This window comes from Malus domestica, chromosome 11, assembly GCF_042453785.1.
Source record: "Malus domestica chromosome 11, GDT2T_hap1".
Lineage (NCBI taxonomy): Eukaryota > Viridiplantae > Streptophyta > Magnoliopsida > Rosales > Rosaceae > Malus > Malus domestica.
In genome coordinates, this window is record NC_091671.1 from 11085534 (window position 1) to 11111739 (window position 26206).

General features: G+C 38.4%; 3 protein-coding genes and 1 pseudogene across 5 annotated transcripts; 2 read left to right on the forward strand and 2 right to left on the reverse strand.

Moving 5' to 3' along the window:
- Positions 1-1004: 1004 nt before the first annotated feature.
- LOC103447837 (dof zinc finger protein DOF2.1-like) lies at positions 1005-3644 on the forward strand. 2 transcript variants are annotated; one of them, NM_001329000.1, is given in 3 exon segments: positions 1523-1641; positions 1672-1758; positions 2538-3518. In NM_001329000.1, coding segments are annotated over 2 exon segments (909 nt in total). In that variant the 5' UTR covers positions 1523-1641; positions 1672-1725; the 3' UTR covers positions 3414-3518.
- Positions 3645-8217: 4573 nt separating this feature from the next.
- Positions 8218-10837, reverse strand: LOC103447838 (small ribosomal subunit protein uS12). The gene is made up of 4 exons (XM_008387041.4): positions 9740-10837; positions 8843-8998; positions 8630-8756; positions 8218-8516 (listed from the first exon to the last, which is right to left on the reverse strand). The coding sequence occupies exons 1-4, from the start codon at positions 9742-9744 to the stop codon at positions 8376-8378; spliced, it is 429 nt and encodes a 142-aa protein (XP_008385263.1). The 5' UTR covers positions 9745-10837; the 3' UTR covers positions 8218-8375.
- A 450-nt stretch (positions 10838-11287) lies between these two features.
- LOC103447927 (tetraspanin-3-like) lies at positions 11288-15063 on the forward strand (annotated as a pseudogene).
- Positions 15064-15213: 150 nt separating this feature from the next.
- LOC103429993 (tRNA-splicing endonuclease subunit Sen2-1-like) lies at positions 15214-25548 on the reverse strand. Of its 2 annotated transcripts, XM_029088482.2 has the most exons (3): positions 25420-25526; positions 16366-16513; positions 15214-16149 (listed from the first exon to the last, which is right to left on the reverse strand). In XM_029088482.2, exon 3 carries the CDS (start codon positions 16141-16143, stop codon positions 15403-15405), a length of 741 nt encoding a protein of 246 aa, XP_028944315.1. In that variant the 5' UTR covers positions 16144-16149; positions 16366-16513; positions 25420-25526; the 3' UTR covers positions 15214-15402. The 2 variants fall into 2 exon arrangements, 1 of the variants encoding a protein (XP_028944315.1); XR_011572927.1 differs by lacking the exons at positions 15214-16149; positions 16366-16513 and adding an exon at positions 24393-24492 and having other exon boundaries at positions 25420-25548.
- Between the last annotated feature and the right edge of the window lie 658 nt (positions 25549-26206).

The window sequence follows — 26206 nt, forward strand, 5'->3', positions numbered from 1 at the left end:
CAATGTTGTCAAACATGGTTACACACAGAATAAACCAAATACAAATAATTGCCTTACAATTGGACATAAACACACACACACACACATGCCAAAGTAGGCGTCAAACAAGTACAGAGTACAAAATAATGGTGGTTAAATTATAGTGGTATTGCTTTTAGGGTTGATTAGGACTTATCAACAAAATATTGGACCACAAGTACCACAAGACCAACAAAAAAAAAAGAAAAATTCTACCTACCTATTTCTTTTCCTCTTTTATCTTAAAACACAAAAATCCCTCTCTAGGTAGCTATGGCTAGCTATGAACAAAAGAAGATAAAATTTTGACCTAAAAAAAGAAAGAAAAGAAATGCTAACAGATTTTCTCAGAAGTCTGATTCTCCAATTTTCATAGGTTCTCTGACACATCATATTTTTCGTATAATTTTTTATAAAAACGGTAAAACAATTAATATTAAACTATATTGTGTCAAAGAATTAAAAAAGAATCTTACTTTAGCATTTCTAAAAAAAATTAATAAGAAGAAAGGAAAAGAAAAATGAAGATCCTCATTCTCTATCTCCTTGTGTCTGTGTCACAGTCACCAGTGTTTTCCTGTCCCAAGCATCATCACACAGTCCACATCATAAGAACCTTCAATCAAGACAACCGCAATAAAAAACAACAGCTATTCACAATTAAGATATCAAATAAAAAAAAACAAAAAAACAAAAAAACAAAAGAGTTTTAACTCCCTCTCAGTTCACTAATAATTATGAAAAATCAGAAAAAAATTTGTTTTATTACATGTTTTGATGTAATAATACAATGTCATATGTACAACGAGAGAATGAGCATGTAATACATATAAGTCATTCTTGTGTTTGAGCTAAAAATAATGAATAAAAAAGTATATTATTGTCCTCTGTGGCACATCCTTCACCACTACAATCCAGAATCGCCTACCCAAATCTCTGTTTTTCTGGGTTTCTAACAATTTATAATATTTGTTTTATAAAATTTTACACGAGGATTGTGCAGCAGAAGTCTGCAGGAAAACGAGTGACGACTTCGAGGAGGAGGCGAGGAACTGGGGTGAGCGGTGGATATACTTATGGCCGGGAGGGGGCGCGGTTAGTAATATGAAAAAATTGGAAATAGTAGAAGTAGTGGTGGAGGGGACCCGCAAAATAGTTGCCGCCACGCGAGAGTGGGACCCACAGGAGAATTGGATGGGAGAGTAGCAGCTAAAGCCTAAAGCTAGTGGGGGCTGGCGCAGCGGAGAGACTGTTAGGCGTGTTGTGGTGGCCTCGTTCTATATATGAAACCGTTGCAGAGCACAGGAGGAGGGACTCGAATTTTCTCAACCCACCCACCACATACACACAACTCACACACTTTCTCTGCGTGCAAGCCAAACCAATATCCAACCTCATCGATCATCTCCCTTCTTGTACGGGATCAAAACCCCATCTCTCTCTCTCTCTCTCTCTCTCTCTCTCACTCTCTAGATTGGGTTTGTTTTGTTATATATTGGATTGGAGAGGTAGGGTGGTGACTTGAGCTTCTCTATTACCTCACTCTGCCTGTGAATCATCTCTCTGCCTATACCAAAAACTCTCTCTCTACTCTTCAATATCCCTCTCTCTCTCTCTCTCTCTCTCTCTCTCTCTCTCTCTCTCTCTCTCTAAAAAAACAGTGTTTTTCTTGCAAATCGAGGAGTGTTTGATTGATTGCATGAACTGATGGATCCGGCAAGTGGACAACAACAACACCAGGTAGGATATTTCATGAGAATTCATCAGAAGCTGTTTTCTTTTTTGTTGTGTCCAGTTTCCAATTATATTATAGGATGGTAGTCCTTAAATTCTTTAAATTTTTACTTATATTACTTTTCTGTTTTGAATTAATGTAATTTACCTTGATTGTTATGAGTTGGTAGCTGATTCTGTTTGCTTTTGGGTCCAATTCTTAAAGAAGAAGGCTTTTGGCTTCGAGTTGTTCTTCAATTTTCCAGAAAAAGAATTCATCTTTGAGTTATGTCTTATGTTATTTATGAATGATGTTTAATTTGTACTTGAGTGAGCACAATTAATAACGCGTTTTCTATAAATACATAGAGTCGGTTTCTGTTTTTGCAGATTATTTTATTTTATTTTTTCTGGATTGAATTTTCATTGTTGATCGGAATAATGAAATTTTGTTTATTTTATTTTATGAAATAGTAAACTTAAAAAGCAAGCAAACATGAAATTATGTTGCCGTTAATAATTACATTCACTTCTAGGACATGCCATGAGTTCATACTCTCAATTTGGACAACTTATTTAAATGTGTAATTCAAATTCACAGTCTAAAATTGTTACGAGTTATCGGCGTACACGTTTTTCTGCACAATACATGTGAATGCAACATATGTAACTTAAAAGCAAAGCTCAGAATATATATTTTATATATACAATCTATCTATTACACTATTCCTTCATGTCTTGACACATGTAGTTGTCTGTAAAATTCTCAATTTTCTAATTTTTTTTAATTACCATCAATAATTCAGGAAATGTCAGCTCAATCACTGGACATGCTGGTCTGCTCAAAATCCCAACAGCAGCAGCAAGACAGGAAGCCAAGGCCTCAGCCAGAACAAGCCCTAAAGTGTCCAAGATGTGACTCCACAAACACAAAGTTCTGTTACTACAACAACTACAGCCTCTCTCAGCCCAGGTACTTCTGCAAGTCCTGCAGAAGGTACTGGACCAAAGGTGGCACCCTCAGGAATGTTCCTGTGGGTGGAGGCTGCAGGAAGAACAAGAGATCATCGTCGGCGAAACGAGCTCAGGACCAACCGCTCACACCCAATTCCAACCCACTCCCAGCCCTAGGTTATGACTCAAATGACCTCACCCTTGCATTTGCCAGGCTCCAAAGGCAGCAGTCATGTGGTGGGCAGTTAGGGTTTGATGACCATGACCACATTTCTCTCTTGGGAAATCCCACAAATGCCCCTGATCATAACATTCTTGGAAACCCTAATTCAGCTCCTAGGTTTCTTGATGCACTGAGGACTGGGTTTCTTGAGACCCACAATGGTAATTTCCAGAACTTGTATAACTATGGGTATGGGAATGGGAATTTGGGTGAGGTGGACAATTGTGGTGGCGGAATGGGAATCCACCACCCATTTGAAGAAGGCACCACCAACTCAACCACCACAGCAGTGACAGTTACAACAATGAAGCAAGAACAGTTCAATGCCCAAAGTGAGAGCAGCAACAGAGTTCTGTGGGGGTTTCCATGGCAGATGAACGGTGGAGATCATCATTCAAACATGGTGGGGAATAGTAATCATGAGTATGATTCAGGAAGAGAGAGCTGGAATGGGATTGCTTCATCTTGGCAGCATGGACTTCTGCACACTACTCCCCTCGTGTAATAAAAACGCTTGAGCAGCTAGGTTTTTTAATTTAGTGTGTTGGTGATCACCAAGAAACAAAAACTATGAGAAAAGCATAAGTTTTAATTTAATTTGTTCACTTAATTATCAGACTTAAATGTCAGTTTTAGTGCTTCTACGCTTTGTACTAATTAGTTATAACTTATATATCTTTTGTATTTCCATCTACCTTTTATTGGTTCGTAAACTAAAGAAATCTCATGTTTGCAAGTGATTTTTCTTATCACTAATTCATTTCTTGACGAATATTTATTAGACAAATGAATCATTTTTTAAACACAAACAAATATCTATTAAGTCGTATACGCTACTAAAACTAAAAACTCGGTTGACTAATTTTTTATATCAAATCATTCATGCATTGTATTACAAACAATAAAACATAAATACATTAACTAGCGCATAAATAATAATTTCATCATCACCAATCTGCTAAATATTACTCAATTGTATAGTCTGAACACCACTGGAACTATTTTAATTGCGACAGCGAATCCATGTATTTGTTAAGAAACTTGCAAGGTTTGCTAAAGAAAAGGGTGGTGGGGGAGAGAGGGGGAGAGAGAGAGAGAGAGAGAGAGAGATGTTTCATGGATTGTGCAGTCTGAACTGTCTGATTGATATAAAAGCCAAAGTAGTTGCAGCAGCAACAGGCTTTGGATTTGGAGTTAGTGGAGTTTTCAACATATTCCGCTATGATTACATCTTATTTTCAGGTAGATATTCTTGGAATATTTTAATCTCGGGATTATATTAAATTACCTAGGAATAAATTAATTATATTATAATTGAGACTTGATAGGGTTTCTCTTCTCCCGGAGCAATACAAATTTCAGTGAAGCATGACTGCATGAACCACCATTTTCTTGCTCCATTTTTTATTTTTATTTTATTTATATTATAGCAGACCAAATCTAAGTTAGGATTTGGGCGTGAATTAGTCAGCACCGCAGCATCCATTTGAAAATTTCATTGGGGCAGTTGTGCGACTTGCGTCTCGTTTTTTTATTTTAGTAGATAGTTTTATTAATTAATTAATTTTATTTGACTGAGACATTTGAATTGGAAGTGCGACAAGATTTTCAAATGGTTTAATTTTTTAAGCACCAACTTACTCCAATTTGATTTTATATGATTTGGTATGTTTGGATTGTGTAGTGCTGAGAGTGACAGGTGTCGTTAATGACAAATCGTCGTTATTCACGATCGCCAAACATGCCCTACAAAGTTTGTCCAATATTTCCATATTATATTATATGTGAAGGCATTCCAATTTGTTACATCTGTGAAATGGTTTTGTCAAAAATAGACGAAATCTTCTTGTACCATTTGCTTTTGTAAGTATGAAACCTGTTTTTTCCCCCCAAAATTTGTATGAAGTTTGAACTGAAATCTGATGGACAATTTTATTCTTTTTGATCAACATGGATGCTTTTGTTCACACTTAAAAGCATCCATGTTGATCAAAATGCAAATTTGAACCACATTATTGCTAGCCCATTGTAAGGCTTAGCCCACCCCCTTCTCCGTGTAGATAATATCGTCTGTAAAAAAAAAAAAAAAAAGATTAGTGTGTTGAAGCATGTGATGGGAGAGTCTGAAGTTAGGGCTGGCCCTAAGAATTTGGGGCCCTAGGCAAGCGCTGAAAATGGGGCCGCGTTCTCTGATACCAGACCCTTTGTACATTGATATGTATAAAACGTATAAATAAATACATGAAAAAGTTTATTTCTATATCAATTATCATTAAAATTAATATCAAAAGAAGAAGGATATACGAACACTACTTAAACATCAAATATGTCGCTTTTTTTAGACGCAAATGTAGTAATTAAGCTATTATTTTGCGTTTTATTCGAGCACACACGCGCGCACTCACACATAAAATTGGAGGGCTCTATACGACCTGCCTACTCCGACTACCTTTAGGGTTGGCCCTGTCTAAAATCATACTTAGACTCCATCCATCTTCTGTTCCAGTGAAATTAAAGTATCCATCACAAAGTCAGATTCCAAAAAACATGGTATTTTGGCAATATGTTTTGTTAATTTGTATAAGATTGAATTCTTTTTATGTATTGGAGATGGAAATTGTTTCCAAAACACTCCATGAAAGTCATAATCGTGTTTGGAATTTAAACTTAAAAGGTTTTATGACACTTCGAAATTGTCAGCTTAGCTATATCAATTTTTAATCTTTTAAGTTCAAGAATTTAAGATTAATAATTTCAAGGGTAAGTGGTTAATAGCTTTCAACATTATTAATTAACTGTTTTGTTGTCACTTGTCAATGCCAAATTAGGACTTTTACCTTTTTTTTTGTCAAACGAAAGAGAAGTTTGATTAAATTCGAATGGAAACGTTTACATCAGAAACCAAGATGTTGAATAACCACTCTAGCTTAAGACAATCCCACCTATGAAGTATGAAGGCCATCCTTCTTTGAAATAAAAGAAGTCACTAAATGTGTTGCCGTATTACAATCACCAAATCGATTAGATCAAATTTCAAAGAATCCCACGATTCCATATATTATTAACCGTGTTTTTTGTTTGTTTAATTGTTGAAAATTTCATCTCGTACGGCTCAAACAGAAACACCCAAATACTAGTTGTAAGCAATATCACCATTTTTGTTAAATAAGATACCAAAGTGGATGATTGAACATTTAGTTCATGTCACTATTCCCGGATCCAGTGAAGAAAACGTTCGATGGAATAATTTCTTAGATGTATAAATACTGACCAGGCCGGGCCCTCCATTTATTGTTCCAACGAATCATAAATATTTTTTTTTCTTTAACTTGAAAACTAAAATACTTGCTTGTTATCATGATTGGAAAAATAAAAACTCTTGATTTCTAGAGCAAACAGAAATTCTACTGACCTTGTTGTCTTAAACGCCTAATATCGTATAAGATACTTTCAAGGAAAGATCAAATGCAAAACTTCTACTTGTGAGTGAGTGTTTCGTTGGACGCTGGATTTTCCTCCTTCAAGGTGGAATAGATCAAATGCTTTATTTGTTATTAATCAGTTGATAAAATGCTTTATTCATTATTGGGCTTTTTTCTCGGCCCAATTGGTTAGCTGAAGTTGGGTCAACCACACAATGGGCTAGCAATAATATAGTTCAAATTCGCATTTGACCAGAATCGAACCTAAGACTTCTCACTTAGAAGTGAACAGCATTACTACTAGACTGTAGTACTAAGTAGTTAAACACACTTATGCAAGTAACAAGCTAGTGAAAGTGGAAAGCACAAGAGCTCTGACTAATTATGACTAGGATGCCAACATTTTGACAAACCATTCTTCTATATTCAAGACCTGATTATACATGTCAATCAGAATAAACAATGGTCATTCAACTTTTGTTGTTGTACTTTCTCCTTCACCGTTTAATTAGATTGGACGGCGAGTAACCACAATTGTATTAAACACGAAGGTTAGGAGAATGGGACTCGAGGAGAAGTACCAATATCGAATAAGATTGAGGATAGGAATATTAGAATCCATAACCCTCAGACGAAACATGTATAGCACTCTGAGAGAAAGTTTCCTATGCCACTGCGGTGGTTCCCAATCTAAATGACAGACGGCCTTAGGTACTAGGTTTTTTCACATGCCACAGTATAATTGGCTCGAGAGAGCCACAGTAACATCCCCATCCCCGAGTAATTGGGGAGAAGAAATATTGATGCTGTTATTCAGAGAGTACATAGTACATCTAGAGTACGAGGAAAATACTAATTTAAAACAAATAGAGTATTCAGTTAAAAACATATGTTCTAATAAAACTGCAAATTCAGAACCCAAATGGAACACCACAAGGGGGGTTAAACACAGTGGGGGCATTGAGGGGGAGCAAAAAGTGCAATCACACAGGCTCCGAATTTGAAGAGTCCCAAAAAATTTTGCCATCTAAATTTATATATAATAATGCTACATATTAAAAAAGTTGTTTTTATTAGCACTTTAAAATCTCATTGCACTCCTTATAGGTGTAACTTTTTTTTAATATAAAAATTTGGAGCGCACAATTAGATATTTTAAGTGTTGATAACAACCTAAAAAACGATTTTTCTTCTCTTTTCAATTTATTTATATAATAATGTTATGTATGTTGTAGTCTTAATCAGATTAGGAATGTGATTGTGTAAATCTTAAGAATTTCTTATAGGATTTATGGGATTCTACCATATTGTATCTTTTAATATTATTCTATTAGAGTTGTGATGCCAATTATTCTATTAGAGTTATAATCCTATTGGGGTAATATTTTATTGGAGTAAGGAATTAACTTTTCCTACTATTATAAATAAAGGTCCAGTGGGGGTGAGTAAACACCTTATAATTCACCCAATTCAATTCTCAATTCTCTTTATGCTTGCCGCACCCTCTCTCTTAATCTCTCTATAATTCTTCCGTCAAAAAGGCCTACAACCATGTATTCAAGTGAACTTTGAAATTAGAATTTTTGAAGCTTTTTTTCTTGTTTGGTTGTTTTAGATTGAAATGCAATGATTATTTGGTGCAAATTATGATTATACCACTTTTTACTTTATGAAAAACTATCTTATAGAAGGGCCCTTATATAAATTTTGCTCCCGAAATTCCAGAGTCGGCCCTAGATAAACAATGCGCAATTCACTACGAACAGTAACAGAATCGCAAACTCAGAACCCAAATGGAACACCACATGGGGGTAAAACAATGCGCAATTCGCTACAAACAAGAACGGTGAACACAAACAATTCACTACGAAGGAAATGAAAATCATATTTAGCGCCAGAAATTTCCATCATTAAAACATAAGCATCCGAACATAGAGTAAGGGAGCAGGAGAAAAGGGAAACAACAAGGGCATGAAATGCTGACAAAATTGTCTCTAAACCAAAATGTCCAAGTAGCATAACAGATAAAACATTTTATAAGAAATTTAAGATCTTGGCTTCTCCTTCTTCTCCTTGAAGAGGGCAAGAAGTGACACACCTGAAACCTTGACGACCTTGAACCTAACTCCGGGAATATCACCAACAGCATGGCCCTTACGACCAAATCCAGCAATAAGAACCTCGTCCTGCAAACGGCCACAATAATCAGTACAACGGAAAAAAGCCTAAACAAGCTAAGATGATTTCACATGAATGCCAAATTCTGGCAACAAATTTTTTCTCCACTATCTATACTCACATTCTCTTCAATGTAGTTCAAGCAACCATCATTTGGCACAAAGGCAGCAATCTTCTTTCCATTCTTAATAAGCTGAACTCGAGCACACTTTCTAATGGCAGAGTTAGGCTGCTTAGCTTCAATACCACTGCATAATTAAACACCCAAATATTGTTAGAGTTATCGTCGTTAAAGGAATTTGGAAGAAAATGAATCTATGAGAATTTTCCTTACATTTTCTCAAGAACGATGCCTTTTGCGTGGGAAGATCCAGAAAAGGGTTTCTTCCACTCATTTCCAAGATGGGACTTCTTGTAGGACTTGTCAGCCCACCTTTGGTTCCTACGGTGGGTCTTCAGCTTGCGAGCTGCTCCCATTCCACGTGTCTTCCTGTAAAAATTTGGTACCAGGGTTTAGGCATTTTAGCCCTACAACAACTTAGAATCTATAACAGAAGCATTGGTTATTGCAACGCTGACGAATAAGCAAGGAATCAAATAACAAACCGCTTCAACTGTCAAATGTACAACACCAGCTTGTTTTCTTGGCGTCTAATAACCGGAAGTTAATGACTTGCATTAATACATTCACAATATCATCTTCTAGAACTTAAAAACCCAACTTGTAAACCCTTCAACTGAAAATCTTTCTTTGAAAGATTACAGCTTTTTAACGTCATAAAAATAAATCTTCTCGTAATATTTAAAAAAACAAAAACATTTCCTCACAAAAAGTAGCACTAAAAAAGCTTGTCCTTCCAAATAAAAATCACTAAAAGTAATCTAACTATCACTATTATCCATCGAAACAAACAGATCATTTGAAAGTATACAAATCGATATAATCCTCAAAACAACGGCTTCCAAATAAATTCTTTCAACTTCTTCCAAGCAGAGAAACATGAACATATATACATTCGATACTCGGATCCAAACAGGTTTAATAATTTCCAGTAATCTCAGTCGCAAAAGAATCTATCTCCTCCATAAGCTACTTTGTCTAACTATAATTTACAAATTTACAGAGATTTCAAGCAGATTTATGCGACAAATTCAATCGAGAATACAGTTTCAGAGAAAACGAACAGAGAGCGAAGAGTAGATTGAAAGGAAGAAGGAAGTGGAAGCTTACCCCATGGCGACGGAACAAGAAGATAGTGGTCGATTAGCAGGGAGAGATTTGGAGCCGCAGGAAGAAGAAGAGCTTCTTGGTCGCTAACAGCAATAAGAAACCCTAAGGGCTTATCGCGCTTGCTTAAATATACGCCTTCTCGTTGGGCTTACAAGCTAGACTTTTGCAGAGATAATGGGCCTGTTCATAGTGAACTTATATAAGCTTCCAACACATAAGCCCACTGTTGATGGAAATATCGACACAAAACCTCTATTTTGATTTTTAGGTTTCTATGTTAGCTCTTGTCATATAAATACTTGTCACGTATTTAAAAAAGTGCATCACTCGTTTAATGGGCGTTTTTCACGTGGTGAATAGGTGATTTGAGAGAGTTTCTAGCAATGAGGGCACTGTCACTTGATGTTATTATTGCACATACCCTTATGTGTTTGTTTTTTTTTTTTTTTATAAATATAAATGAAAAGTGAAATATATCAATTATGTCGCTCATAAAAATGTCTCTAGAATCAAGGAGTTCTAGCTACAATTCATAAATTTTTCATACTAAATGGTTATCTTTTGGCCTCGTTTGGTATAAATAATTGAATTGGAATTGCGAGCACACTATTTTCAAGATATATTGAAGATAAAAAATGAAAAATTGTGACCAACTTAAGGGTAGGAGATAGATTACTCAAGAAGAAAACTTATACATTCTAATATTTTCCCAAAATAGAAAGATTAGAAAGGAAATTTTTTCTTCATGTTCCTTCAATATCTACCTTAAATTTAGAAGTTATCTATTTCATTCCAATCCTCTATCCCAAACGAGACATCTTATTTCATTCCTAAAGTTTTCAGAATTGTGCATTTCAAAATTTTGTAAATAATAATTTATACTTTAAAACATGTGAATAATCATCTCCTACCTAACAGGTGGGAAAATAAATTGATATTATAACGATATCTTTACACTAAGGATAGAAAGAATAAATTAGTATCAAACTCGCTATTCAACTAGATTTGAACTTAAGACTTCGTACTTCCAAATGAAAAGGAATTGTAATCTCCTTTTCAAAATGTCACATTTTGCTTGGGAGAATAATTCCAAACAAAAGACATGGAATACTTGGCATAAAACCGAGTGCAGTAGCATTCTAGAATTCATACAACCGACCTTAAATAGGAAATGACTGTTCAACAATTCACAGAGGAACTAAGCAAACAGAAGCCAAACAATGATGGTAAATATCAGCACAACTAACCCAGATACTTTACTAATCAATATTGTCTCGCATAACAGTGAATCTTGTCCCGACCAATACATACATATACCTTCCATCACTCATGGCAGCAAAGATCAATATTCGAATGAAACAGCAAACTTCATCACAATGAACCAAAATATTTCTGCATTGCAGCCACTACACCGGTAATAGAAGCTAAGTAGATTGCCGACTTTTAAACAAAGGGAAGTCAGGTCATTGCATAGAGAGAGTACAGATAACATATGTTTTCACCCCTTATAAAACAACGACACCTGCATCTCAGACTACTCATCAAAACTCCGGACTTTAAGCATCTTCAAAGCAGAGCAGCAGCAGAAACAGAAGAAACCAAATCTCCAAACCTTCCAAAAAACAAAACCCAGAAAGAAAAAAAGGCAGACAAAAAGAAAAACCCAGAAAAAAAAGAGAGATTCCACAATGATGAGGACCAGCAACCACTTGATTGGACTACTAAATTTCGTAACTTTCCTCCTCTCGATCCCCATCCTGGGCGGAGGAATCTAGCTGAGCAGCCGCGCCAACAACACCGACTACCTCAAGTTCCTCCAATGGCCGCTCATCGTCATAGGGGCCGCAATCATGGTGGTTTCTCTTGCTGGGTTCGCGGGTGCGTGCTACAGGAACACCTTCCTCATGTGGGTGTCCCTGTTCGTCATGTTCTTCGTCATCGCCGCCCTCATCGGCTTCATTATCTTCGCCTACGCCGTCACTGACAAGGGCTCCGGGAGGTCGTTGACGAATAAGGGTTACAAGGACTACTACCTGCAGGACTATTCCGGCTGGCTGAAGGACCGCGTGGCGGATAATGGCTACTGGAGGAAGATTGCGTCTTGTGTGAGGGACTCAAAAGCTTGTCAAAAGATTGGGAGGAGTGTGAATGGTGTGCCTGAGACTGCTGACATGTTTTACAGCAGAAGGCTCAACTCTATCCAGGTATGTGAATAATTAAATTTTTATTCATGTTTTTGCATCTGAATTTATTTATTTATTTTTTTAAATTGTATGGGATTTAGAAACTTTATTTTTTGGTCAAATATTAAATTATTTACATATTATAATATGTCAATTTTAAAGAGAAATACTTTATTAATTATTTCCAAATATTTTTCATATATAATTTATATTCATTTTTTAAATTTGCATCAATATTCTGTCTAGTTTTATTTTGTACCTATAATTTAAAATTTTAATATGTATCCATATTTTTTAATTTAATTTGTACCCATATTTAATTGCATGTATTTAGTTTATGTTTTAAAATATATCAACAGTTTTTTTTTTTAAATTTTTTTTAGGTTGATAATGACGTGGGTAATTTTTTTTTTTTGTGCTAGAAATATGTGAAAAACAATATTACTCGATTATTGATTTTTAAGTAATTATTATATTGTGCAAATACTACTTGAATTGGTTTAAATTTCATAATTTGTGAGATATTAAATGCATAAATACAGAAGTTAAATCCCTTCCATAATGCTAGAAACTTCGATCAAACTATTTAAACAAACAATGTTTTATTTTAACAATAAGATCGATTAGAGACCAGAATTAAAATGACCCTTTATTTAAATTATGGAAAGGAGTTCGACATTTAGTCTCGAATTTTGACGTAGGAAAGTAGTTGAAATAAAAATAATTTAGGATTCCATTTCATGGTACAAGATTATTTCACTTATACTGTTTAATGGGTTTTTTTTTTTTTCAAGTTAAAGTTGAGATGATTAATTTGTGGGTTAGTGGTAGTAGATCTGGTTCTGGATTTTAATGGATTGATGAGATCCTTCAATTTGCCAGGGAAGCTACAATCTGACAACCAAGGGTGGGGTTTGAGGCTGAGTCCACCTTTTAATTGGTTCTTGTATTGTACCAATGGAAGTTCCCCTTTTGTAGAAAAATCTTGCTTTAAATTCATCAGTTATTTCTTTAAACAAACGAAATTCATCAATTATTCATATGACACTTTTTTTTTAAAAAACTTTTTTATTTTGACAAAAAAAGGAATAACATTGTGTTTCCTAGGCCAAACCATCAATTAAATTTATATGCTCATGTAAAAGTTAAAATAATATAAAATTCTTCATGTAATTACAAGTTAAAACATAATACTTTAAGTACTGTTATTGACAGATTAAAATTTTCTTTGTATTCTTAAAAATAAATAAACTTATTAAAAACATACTATAAGATTTTTAGAACTCAATATCAGCATCCAAGCTTTTTCAATAATGATATAATGGTACAATGGATTTACCGATAACATACCTAATTCCAATAATTGTGTCTACATTTCATCAGTGGAAGTGATGTTTACAAGATCCCACTTAAAAGTTAAACCCCACTGCATATAAAAACAGAAAAGCCCACTTGTAGCCTTGTTACACTTTCTCTCAATATACTTATTAACACTCATTGACAAATAGAAAGCAACTTATCAATACCGAGTATTCGAATTTGAGATGTCTACGTAATTAAAAGAAAATTATCACTAAACAAAGAGCTAGTTCGAAAAAAAACCAGCCGACCTAAAATTCGAGCAACTCTTTGAAGTCAGAGTCCTATAAAATGGTTTAAGAAAGAAGGTTCACATGTTATCTTTTTTGGTAACAGAATTTCATTTTAGGTTGAACATCCTTTTCTCATATTTTGTCTGGTACTTGCTTTAGAGGTAGGAAATAATAATGGTACACCTTGGGACAAACTTGGATTTGACATAAAGTTTTCCCATATCTTTTTTGGGCTCACTTTCCGTTTTATTTTATTTTATTTTTATTTTTTTGTATATTTTTCTTTGTCTATTAAAAAATTAAGTCCACATATTATTGGTGTAACCAAGAAAAAGTGACTTTAACTTATTGGTGGAAAAATGCAATGTTCTAGATATTATCCAACAGGATCCTCACCGGATCCTTTTGACGAGGATCATGAGGATTTAGAAATCGTATTCGTTCATTGTATATTATGAGGTCAGTTTTTATCAAGTATTGTTTGTATTTAATTATTTATATTTAAAATAATTTCTAACCGCACAATGTAAATAGACAAGATTGATGGATCTTCGAAATCCTCATACAGAGAATCCGAGGATCCCGGTTCAGATATTAATGAGCATGTTCCATACTTCACATGTTGGACCGTCCAATTTTAAAATCACTAGAGAAGAAAGAAATAATTTCTTGTATAAATAAAGAACTATAACTTTATTCATAGCATCAACCAAAACTACCAAGGACCAAAACCATTCTTTGGCCTATTTATATACCATAAGTATGGTATATGGCATTACTTAAGGGTGATCTGTTTCACTTGCTCAAGTTAGAATCTGCAGCTATTAGGAAAACATAGGAAGGTATGAAGGAAAATTAATTGAAAATCACAGAAAACGGAAACGTTTCTTTTGTAAGGACGGTATATGCGTGTGTGTGAGCAAGTGTGTATTTGTATTGATATGATGACTGAAGCACCATTTCCCCCCCATTTGTTGTACGGTCTGGCTGCTGCAAGCCCCCTACAGAATGTGGATATAGCTATGTGAACGAGACCGTCTGGACCACCGGAGCAGGTTTTTCCGGGACCAATACGGACTGCACACTGTGGAGCAATGACCAACAGCAACTCTGCTATTCCTGCAATTCTTGCAGAGCTGGTCTCTTGGCCAGCATCAGGAAGAGCTGGAGGAAGGTCTCTGTGATCAACATTGTTGTGTTGATCATCCTAGTTATCTTCTATGTGATCGGTTGTGCAGCATTCCGCAACAACCGTCGGATTGACAACGACGAACCCTACGGCGAGGCTCGGATGACAAAATCACACCCAAGTGCTTTCCAACTCTAATTACAATGGTAGAGAATTTAATACGTGAAAAAACTATGTGAAAAATCTATGTTTAAGGTTTTCGGGGTTGCACTCATAGGACTTTGTCTTAGTCAAGTGTGCACTATGAATTTGGTTTGAATTTCGATAATTTGGCTGTATATGTGAATTATTGGTACTCTATAGCCTTGTAGACTCTATTAACCATCTGCTGGAGAGGAAAAAAGATGCCAATTTGCTTGATTTTTCTTCGGTATGTGTTTACACTAACTGCAATCACGACGTGGAAAGCGGTAGTGTAGGTGCTTCATGTGGTGGCGTTGTGTTGTGTTGGAGTGTGATGTACTTACTCCGACGATGTGAAAAAGTGTCCACACTTTGTACATATACGTCTGAAGGAAAACGTAGTTTGCATTACTCTTTCTATGAAAGTTTCACAGATAACATTGAAATGCAGAAAATCAAACTCTAAATTGAATTCCCCAGATGCGAAACACATTCATTTAACTTGCAACATGAACATGGAAATTATGAAATTTGAAATACGATTATGTTTGACCACTAACCTAGTTCCGTTTTCAACTACTCTGTTGCTTGTGATTCCTCATTATCCGTTGTATCTTCCTCGCGGCTTTGTTCTGGACTCCATCTTGTAACTGTGAGCTCATCGACCGTGTAGTTTGCCAAACATGACGGAGAGGCATCATCATCCCCATTCTTACTAATAGTAAGAACTAGCAATGTTTTTACAACACCTAAACAAAGCCTTAAGGTGCAATGAACATCAGACCACACCTTCAGTCGCCCATTTGCTTCAGCATCTCCTTCTGATGACACAAGCACAGCATATTCAGAATGGACCAAACTCGGATGGTGACGGTAAGCAACAAAGTCCGCACCATATTGAAGTCCGGGTCTCACAACCCAGTTTTTCGTTCGAAGGTGAGAATACGCCTTGTAAAATACAGGAAATCCCGCTTTTTTGGACTTCATGCACTGCCAAAGCTCTTGATCGTCCTTCGGGCGTTTGTCTTCGCCCGCTATCTTGAGGCATTTTAAAGAATAGCACAGGAAAAATGCCTCTTCCATGCCCAACTGAAACCACTGCCTATCCTTATCGGCATTAACAATCGGGTGGCCAAAGTAGGCACGGCCGAAGAGAAGGGCTTGTTCTTCTTCTGCAGCAAGAAGTACGCTGCTCCCGCATAAGATTCCTCGGGCATCTGATTGGATAAGAGAAGACTGAAGCTTCAATACTATCTTTGACATTGGATCTGCAAGTGCTTTAGCTTCTGCGCCTTTTCCTTTCCATCTAGGCCCCATTCGATCCTACAATACGATCAAACGAAATACATCACAACAAACAAATTGAAGGCCTCTGAACGGACACCCAGAATCCAGTTCACAACCATTGCTCAACGCACCCATCAATCAACTTATCGGCCCGAAAACCAACTTATTTCTGCTGCGAGCATTGGAATTATCTGTTCTTAATTTGCTATAACCTAAAAACAAGATGAAAAAACGGAAAATTGGAAAGCATACCTTTTCGTAGCGAAGAAGCTCTCTGGGGATGTGATTGTTCAAATAATCACACTTGTGAGGTTTGTCCTCGAGCTTCTGTACTGTGATCCTTCAAAGTTTTAAGCGGCGCCGTTTTGCTAACTGGCTTTCCTTGTACAGAAATGAGAATCTGCAACAAAAGTGGGAGGGAGGACTGTTACTCAATTCGCTCAAACCCTTGGAGATTTCCGATTTGGTCGCTTGATCTTATTCGTGGGTCGTTTGCGACCAATTCACCAGAATATTGGAGTTTCACCAAGTGTTGAGGCTCCGGATAATCAACCTCCGGTGCTGCTCGCGGCGGCGCCAAAATTGCAGCGGCTCGGGGAGGGGACCTATTATCTGACGGAAGAAGGCCTATTTTTGTTTTAAATTTTCAGTTCTGTTATTTCACGAAACGGTGGCCAAAGTATGCACTGCCGAAGAGAAGGCACTGTATCTCCATCGGCACCCGGATGCAGTGTTAAATGAGCAAGGGGGCAGGGAAGTTATTTATAGGAGGAGATTTAAATGGACACGTGGGCAGGGAGACAGGCAACTATGGAGGTTTTCATGGTGGCCATGGTTTTGGGGAGAGAAACGAGGATGGGGAAGCTATCTTGGATTTTGCAATGGCATATGATCTCTTCTTAGCCAACACCTTCTTTAAGAAGAGAGAAGAACATGTGATCACCTACAAGAGTGGGTCGTCAAAAACACAAATAGATTTTCTTCTAATGAGGAAAGGGGATCGTATAACTTGTAAGGATTGCAAAGTTATACCAGGAGAGAGCGTGGCTAATCAACATCGCTTGTTGGTGATGGATGTACATATCAAAAGAGTAAGACAAAAGAACAAGACTTGGAAGTGCCCAAGAACTAGATGGTGGAATCTAAAAGAAGAAAAACAAGCCATTTTCAAAGAGAAGGTAATCACCCAATGTGTGTGGGATAGAGAGGGGGAAGCTAGCCAAATGTGGGATTCCATGGCTAGTTGTATCCGAAAAGTAGCAAAAGAGGTATTAGGAGAGTCCAAGGGCTTTGCCCCACACCAAAAGGAATCTTGGTGGTGGAATGAGGAGGTACAAACAAAGGTGAAGGCTAAGAAGGAATGTTGTAAAGCCTTATACAAGGAGAGGACCGATGAAAATGATGAAAGGTATAGAAAAGCGAAGCAAGAGGCGAAGAAAGCTGTCAGAGAAGCTAAGTTAGCGGCTTACGACGATATGTATAAACGACTAGATACCAAAGAAGGAGAGTTGGATATCTATAAACTAGCTAGAGCAAGGGAAAAGAAGACAAGGGACCTAAACCAAGTGAGGTGCATCAAGGATGAGGATGGAAAGGTTCTTGCTACAGAGAACGCGGTTAAAGACAGATGGAGAGGTTATTTTCATAATCTTTTCAATGAAGGACATGAAAGGAGTGCTTCTTTAGGGGAGTTGAGTAACTCAGAAGAGTGTAGAAACTACTCCTTTTATCGTCGAATCCGGAAGGAAGAAGTGGTTGTAGCTTTGAAGAAGATGAAGCATAGAAAAGCAATAGGCCCAGACGATATACCAATCGAAGTGTGGAAAGTTTTGGGAGAGACAGGTATAACATGGCTCACTGACCTTTTCAATAGGATTTTGAAAACGAAGAAGATGCCAAATGAGTGGCGAACGAGCACTTTGGTGCCTATCTACAAGAATAAGGGCGACGTACAAAATTGCATGAACTATAGGGGTATTAAGCTAATGAGTCATACAATGAAGCTCTGGGAGAGAGTCATTGAGCATAGATTGAGGCAAGAGACACGGGTTTCGGACAACCAATTCGGGTTCATGCCAGGGCGCTCAACCATGGAGGCAATCTATCTCTTACGAAGATTGATGGAAAGATATAGAGATGGGAAAAAGGATTTACACATGGTCTTTATAGATTTGGAAAAAGCGTATGATAGGGTCCCAAGAGACATTCTTTGGAGGATTTTAGAGAAGAAAGGAGTACGAGTAGCATATATCCAAGCTATAAAGGATATGTATGAAGGAGCAAAGACTGCCGTAAGAACTCATGAAGGACAAACCGAAAGCTTTCCCATAACTGTAGGATTACATCAAGGCTCATCCTTAAGTCCTTACCTTTTTGCGTTGGTAATGGATGAGTTAACAGGACATATTCAAGATGATATTCCTTGGTGTATGCTTTTCGCAGACGATATAGTGTTGATAGATGAAACTCAGGAAGGGGTAAATGCAAAGCTTAACCTTTGGAGAGAAGTGTTGGAATCTAAAGGTCTTCGCCTAAGCCGATCAAAGACAGAATATATGGAGTGCAAGTTCAGTGCAAATGGAGGCCAAAACGAGTTAGGGGTGAGGATCGGAGATCAAGAAATACCAAAGAGCGACCGTTTTCGTTACCTAGGATCTATCTTGCAAAAGAACGGAGAATTAGATGGAGATCTCAACCATAGAATACAAGCTGGATGGATGAAGTGGAAGAGTGCATCCGGCGTGTTGTGTGACCGCCGTATGCCACTGAAGCTCAAGGGAAAATTTTATAGGACGGCAATAAGGCCGGCGATGCTGTATGGCACAGAATGTTGGGCGGTGAAACATCAACACGTACACAAAATGGGTGTAGCGGAGATGAGGATGCTTCGTTGGATGTGTGGGCACACGAGAAAGGATAAGATTAGGAATGAGGATATCCGGGGTAAAGTAGGAGTAGCCGAAATTGAAGGAAAGATGAGAGAAAATCGGTTACGGTGGTTTGGACATGTGCAAAGAAGGCCTACTGACGCTCCGATTAGAAGATGCGACTATGGGACAGAGGTTCAGGGCCGAAGGGGTAGAGGAAGACCTAGGAAAACTTTGGAAGAGACTCTAAGAAAAGACTTAGAGTACTTGGATCTAACGAAGGACATGACACAGGATCGAGCACAATGGCGTTCTAAGATTCATATAGCCGATCCCACTCAGTGACTTGGATTTTCCAAGTCTCCAACCAAGAAGTTTTCCTCACTCGGGAAATTAAGGGAACACTACCCCAACCTACATGCTCCACTCAGAAAGCTTCAACATACAAGCTTCAACAAAAGAAAATTCAAAGAACTTAGCGAAGAAGGCTTTGGTGTATTTAACACAATACGTTGAAATGAAGGAAAGCTTATTTATTGATATCCCCGATAAGCTACAAATATGTACATATACATGAGTCAAAATAAACACACAAGAGGGAGCCTTCACAAAGGTTGCTTAGGAGAAGTCTCAGCAGTCGGTAGAGCCCCAGAAAGAGAAGGCACCGGAGGGGGATCATTTGGAGCCTCAGTACTGGACAGAACCCTAGAAGGAGGAGGCATCAGAGGTTGATCATTTGGAGCTTCATTACGCGGTACAGCCCCAGAAGACGAAGGCAATAAATGCCTTTGGAACAAACCCACAAATCTCTGATGATCAAGTAAAACCTGACCATCAGTTTCCTTCATCTGGTCAAGCTTCCTCTTCATGTTTGTAGCATAGTCATGTGCGAGCCGGTGCAACTGTTTATTCTCATGCTTGAGCCTTCTAATCTCCTGTTTGAGACTCATCACTTCAGTCGCCAATGATTCAACTTGGCGGGTTCGAGCAAATAGGCGTTGGGCCATATTAGACACAGAACCTGCACACTGAACACTGAGAGCCAGCGAATCCTTAACAGCTAACTCATCAGACCGTTTGGAAAGTAGTCTGTTATCTTTGGGAGTGAGAAGGTTCCTGGCCACCACCGCAGCGGTCATATCATTCTTCATCACGGAATCCCCAACGGTAAGAGGACCAGTTGGGGAGACGAAGGATGGGCGCCATATGTTGTCTGGAGAAGGCGGGGCTGCCTCTTCAACAAGGTTCAAGTCAAAATGACGGTCGGAGGGGCCAGACATTTTCAAAGGTGTTGAAGAGAGAAGAGGTCGGACAAATCAAGATCTTAGAAGTGCAAGAATGAAGCTTCTACTGGTGGAGATTCAAGTGTGCTTTGGAACTTAATGCCAGCCTCTATAAAAATCTGCACTCGACGGAGCTTCAGAAATCAAAGAGGCGCCTGCTCAGAAATCGAAGAGGCGTTTGCTTTCTCAAAAGTTGGGCTGCTTAGAGATCACGAGGGTTGATCTCAGAAATCGAAGAGCCGTTTGCTTTCTCAAAAGTTGGGCTGCTCAAAGACCACGAAGGCCGATCTCAGAAATCGAAGAGGCGCTCGCTTTCTCAAAAGCTGGGCTCCCTAGAGACCACGAGGGCCGATCTCAGAAATCGAAGAGGCACCTACTTTTCCAGCCTTGTCAGCACCTGTCACACGCACACTCAGCTTTGCGGAAATTATGGGCATTCTGTCAAAGACTTCTGGGGAAGTAGAAAACACATGAATCTTACTGTTCAATCACCCACTTCCCACACGCAACAATAGCTCATGGGTACCACAGATAACTTTGCCAAAGTTCTCTGCCAAAGTTGAGCACGTGAAGCTTGCAGCTCCCACTACATCGCTCTGACCAAGAAGGGTAAAAGAATAGCAAAGAAACAGCACTAACAAAGTTTAGACCCATAAATTTTGAAGGTCTAGCTACCATATTATTACCCACAAGGGTAAAGGAACAGTACCACTGCTGGATAATTGGAAAGTCCATGTATGTCAACCTCTGTGCTTCGTGGCAAGGTAGACTAGCAAACATGCCCAACCTTTACTCACATTCGAGAAAACACTCCCAATAAGATTGCTTGCTCCAAAATCGAAGAGGCACCGTCCTTCGAATCTAAAGAGCCAGACTCCCAACATGACTACTTTCTTAAAAATCGAAGAGAGGGTAAAGGAACAGTACCATTGCTGGATAATTGGAAAGTCCCTGTGTGTCAACCTCTGTGCTTCGTGGCAAGGTAGACTAGCAAACTTGCCCAACCTTTACTCACATTCGAGAAAACACTCCCAACAAGATTGCTTGCTCCAAAATCGAAGAGGCACCGCCCTCCGAATCTCGAGAGCCACTCTCCCAACATGATTACTTTCTCAAAAATCGAAGAGACACTGCTCCCCGAATCTCGAGAGCCAGACCCCCAGCATGATTGCTTTCTCAAAAATCGGTGAGGCACCGTTCTCCGAATCAATCGAAGAGGCGCTCGCTTTCTCAAAAGCTGGGCTGCTCAGAGACCACGAGGGTCGATCTCAGAAATCGAAGAGGCACCTACTTTTCTAGCCTTGTCAACACCTGTCACACGCACACTCAGCTTTGCAGAAATTATGGGCATTCTGTCGAAGACTTCTGGTGAAGTAGAAAGCACATGAATCTTACTGTTCAATCACCCACTTCCCACACGCAACAATAACTCATGGGTACCACAGATCACTTTGCCAAAGTTCTCTGCCAAAGTTGAGCACGTGAAGCTTGCAGCTCCCACTACATCGCTCTGACCAAGAAAGGTAAAAGAATAGCAAAGAAACAGCACTAACAAAGTTTAGACACATAAATTTTGAAGGTCTAGCTACCATATTATTACCCACAAGGGTAAAGGAACAGTACCACTGCTGGATAATTGGAAAGTCCCTGTGTGTCAACCTCTGTGCTTCGTGGCAAGGTAGACTAGCAAACATGCCCAACCTTTACTCACATTCGAGAAAACAGTCCCAACAAGATTGCTTGCTCCAAAATCGAAGAGGCACCTTCCTCCGAATCTCGAGAGCCAGACTCCCAACATGACTACTTTCTCAAAATCGAAGAGAGGGTAAAGGAACAGTACCATTGCTGGATAATTGGAAAGTCCCTGTGTGTCAACCTTTGTGCTTCGTGGCAAGGTAGACTAGCAAACATGTCCAACCTTTACTCACATTCGAGACAACACTCCCAACAAGATTGCTTGCTCCAAAATCGAAGAGGCACCGCCTTCCGAATCTCGAGAGCCAGACTCCCAACATGATTACTTCCTCAAAAATCGAAGAGACACTGCTCTCCGAATCTCGAGAGTCAGACCCCCAGCATGATTGCTTTCTCAAAAATCGAAGAGGCATCGTTCTCCGAATCTCGAGAGCCAGATACCACAAACCACTTTTTCAAAGTGCTCTGACAGAGTTAAAACATGTGAAACTGGCAGCTCCCACTACCGTGCTATGACCAAGCAGGGTAAAGGAATAGCATTACTACTTGTTGTTAGGGAGACTCCTATATATGTCGACCTCCATCCCCAACGGACAGGCAGACCTGCAAAAATGCTCAACCCTTCATCATATCTGAGAGGGCACTCCCAACAAAGCCTTTCGAAATATTCAGCTTTCTTTCCCCCCGATAATACCTCTGCAAACAAGCTATACTAGAGCAAGAATATCTCATATCATCAGGGTTAAAAGCAAGAGTATCCCATATCATGCTTTTTCCCTGTTTTTTCTTTTGGCCTTGTTTTTACCTGCAAGACAAGGAGAAAGAGAGCAATCAGTCAACACTTGGAATCAAGCTTCCAGCCAGGAACTGACTGCCTGGAACCCCTTACCTGATTACTTACCTGGCATTGCTCTCGAGTACTCATCTTCATCATCTTATGTTTCCAGGGAAGATTCCGCATCTGCTTGAGGAACAGATAGGGCAAGTGCGAAGGATACAAGGAAGCATGTGGAGACAAGCGTAACAGCACACGTGCCGATACATCCATTACTCTGTCAAAAGCAAAAGTATCCCATATCAGCAGGGTGGAACGTACTCTAGATTTGATGGACTTGTTTTGACCCTCAAATTCTTCAGTCGGCCTTATACTCTGGAGGAAACCAGAAAACCCTCCAGCTCAGTTCAAGAATAAGCCTGTGGAAAGTTACTTCTTCAAAAGCAAAAGTATCTCATATCATCTCTTCTCATTTTTCTTCTCTTTATCCTTCATGCTGCTGCAAGATGGGGAGAAGGTGAACAATCAGTCGGAGCTCTGATTGCTTACCTTGTCTGTCACCTCTTTCAGCAGACCCCCTAGCTCGGCGACTTGGGGGACTCCTACTACATGGTTTGTATCGCGCTTGACCAAGCCTGAAACTACAAGTAAGCTTCAAGTGAAATTGATACATTACCTTGTGCATCTCCACCAGTTAAAGATACCACCCCTGGATGGAGGAAGAGTACTTCCAGAGAAGATGCCACATCTACCTATGAGACAGATAAGGCAAGTCAAGACGACACCACACTCCGATACTTAGAAGTTTCGTGATTACGAGATCATTCTCCCACAATATTTCCTAATGTCATTTGTACTAAATCATTCACTCGTACTCACTAAAGGAGAGCTTGAACCTATGTACTTGTGTAAACCCTTCACAATTAATGAGAACTCTTCTATTCCGTGGACGTAGCCAATCTGGGTGAACCACGTACATCTTGTGTTTGCTTTCCTATCTCTATCCATTTATATACTTATCCACACTAATGACCGGAGCAATCTAGCGAAGATCACAAAAAGCGACCGTTTTCGTTACCTAGGATCTATCTTGCAAGAGAACGGAGAATTAGATGGAGATCTCAACCATAGAATACGAGCTGGATGGAAAGAGTGCATCCGGCGTGTTGTGTGACCGTCGTAGGCCACTGAAGCTCAAGGGAAAATTTTATAGGACGGCAATAAGGCCAGCGATGTTGTATGGCAGAGAATGTTGGGTGGTGAAGCATCAACACGTACACAAAATGGGTGTAGCGGAGATGAGGATGCTTCGTGGGATGTGTGGGCACACGAGAAAGGATAAGATTGGGAATGAGGATATCCGAGGTAAAGTAGGAGTAGCCGAAATTGTAGGAAAGATGAGAGAAAATCGGCTCTGGTGATTTGGACATGTGCAAAGAAGGCCGACTGACGCTCCGGTTCGAAGATGTGACTACGGGACAGAGGTTCAGGGCCGAAGGGGTAGAGGAAGACCTAGGAAAACTTTGGAAGAGACTCTAAGAAAAGACTTAGAGTACTTGGATCTAACGGAGGGCATGACACAAAACCGAGCGCAATGGCGTTCTAGGATTCATATAGCCGACCCCACTTAGTGGGAAAAGGCTTTGTTGTTGTTGTTGTTGTTATTCTTTAAAATGCCTCAAGATAGCGGGCAAAGACAAACGCCAGAAGGACGATCAAGAGCTTTGGCAGTGCATGAAGTCCAAAAAAGCGGGATTTCCTGTATTTTACAAGGCGTAGGCCTAGTTTGGGAGTGAGGTGCTTAAAAAACCCACTATCATACTGCTCGTTTAATGAAAAGACCCACTATTATACTGTTTTTTTTTTCCAAAAGCACTTTTACAAAAAAGTTTACCAAACGCTCTGCTGATTTATTTCACAGCCACTTATTCTCACAGCAGTTTTTTTTCAAAACACAGCAATATCAAACCAGCCCGTATTAGGGTTTAGGCATTTTAGTCCTACAACATCTTAGAATCTATAAAAGAAGCATTGGTTATTGCAACGCTGACGAATAAGCAAGGAATCAAATAACAAACCACTTCAAATGTCTCGGCGTCTAATAACCGGAAGTTAATGACTTACATTAATACATTCACAATATCATCTTCTAGAACTTAAAACCTAACTTGTAAACCCTTCAACTGAAAATCTTTCTTTGAAAGATTACAGCTTTTTAATGTCATAAAAATAAATCTTCTTGTAATATTTAAAAAAACAAAAACATTTCCTCACAAAAAGTAACACTAAAAAAGCTTGTCCTTCCAAATAAAAATCACTAAAAGTAATCCAACTAGCACCATTATCCATCGAAACAAACAGATCATTTGAAACTATACAAATCGATATAATCCTCAAAACAACGGCTTCCAAATAAATTCATTCAATTTCTTCCAAGCAGAGAAACATGAACATATATACATTCGATACTCGGATCCAAACAGGTTTAATAATTTCCGGTAAATAATATAATCTCAGTCGCAAAAGAATCTATCTCCTCCATAAGCTACTTTGTCTAACTATAATTTACAAATTTACAGAGATTTCAAGCAGATTTATGCGACAAATTCAATCGAGAATATAGTTTCAAAGAAAACGAACAGAGAGTGAAGAGTAGATTGAAAGGAAGAAGGAAGCGGAAGCTTACCCCATGGCGACGGAACAAGAAGATAGTGTGCGATTAGCAGGGAGAGATTTGGAGCCGCAGGAAGAAGAAGAGCTTCTTGGTCGCTAACAGCAAGAAGAAACCCTAAGGGCTTATCGCGCTTGCTTAAATATAAGCCTTCTCGTTGGGCTTACAAGCTAGACTTTTGCGAGATCATGGGCCTGAACTCATATAAGCTTCCAACACATAAGCCCACTGTGATGGAAATATCCACACAAAACCTCTATTTTGATTTTTAGGTTTCTATGTTAGCTCTTTCCATATAAATACTTGTCATGTATTTTAAAAAGTGCATTACTTGTTTAACAGGCGTTTTTCACGTGGTGAATACATGATTTAAGAGAGTTTCTAGCAACGAGGATACTGTCACGTGATATTATTATTGCACAGAGCCGTATGTATTTGTTTTTTTATAAATATAAATTAAAAGTGAAATATATCAATTATGTCGCCCATCAATATTATAGTACATGACAATATTTCCAGAACACATAAAAATGTCTCTAGAATCAAGGAGTTCTAGCTACAATTCATAATTTTTTCATACTAAATGGTTATCTTTTGGCCTCGTTTGGTATAAATGATTGAATTGGAATGGCGAGCACACTATTTTCAAGATATATTGAAGATAAAAAATGAAAAATTGTGACCAACTTAAAGGTAGGAGATAGATTACTCAAGAAGAAAACTTATACATTCTAATATTTTCCCAAAATAGAAAGATTAGAAAGGAAATTTTTTCTTCATGTTCCTTCAATATCTACCTTAA

Excerpts from the sequence above, each read along its gene's own strand:
- LOC103447837 (XM_008387040.4), top strand. The coding sequence starts at position 1,726 with ATGGATCCGGCAAGTGGACAACAACAACACCAG. Across the intron at positions 1,759-2,537 it reads GTGGACAACAACAACACCAG|GAAATGTCAGCTCAATCACT; the intron begins GTAGGATATTTC and ends TCAATAATTCAG.
- LOC103447838 (XM_008387041.4), bottom strand. Across the intron at positions 8,757-8,842 it reads GGCATCGTTCTTGAGAAAAT|TGGTATTGAAGCTAAGCAGC; the intron begins GTAAGGAAAATT and ends TTAATTATGCAG. Across the intron at positions 8,517-8,629 it reads TGAACTACATTGAAGAGAAT|GACGAGGTTCTTATTGCTGG; the intron begins GTGAGTATAGAT and ends GGCCGTTTGCAG.
- LOC103429993 (XM_029088482.2), bottom strand. The coding sequence starts at position 16,143 with ATGGGGCCTAGATGGAAAGGAAAAGGCGCAGAAGCTAAAGCACTTGCA.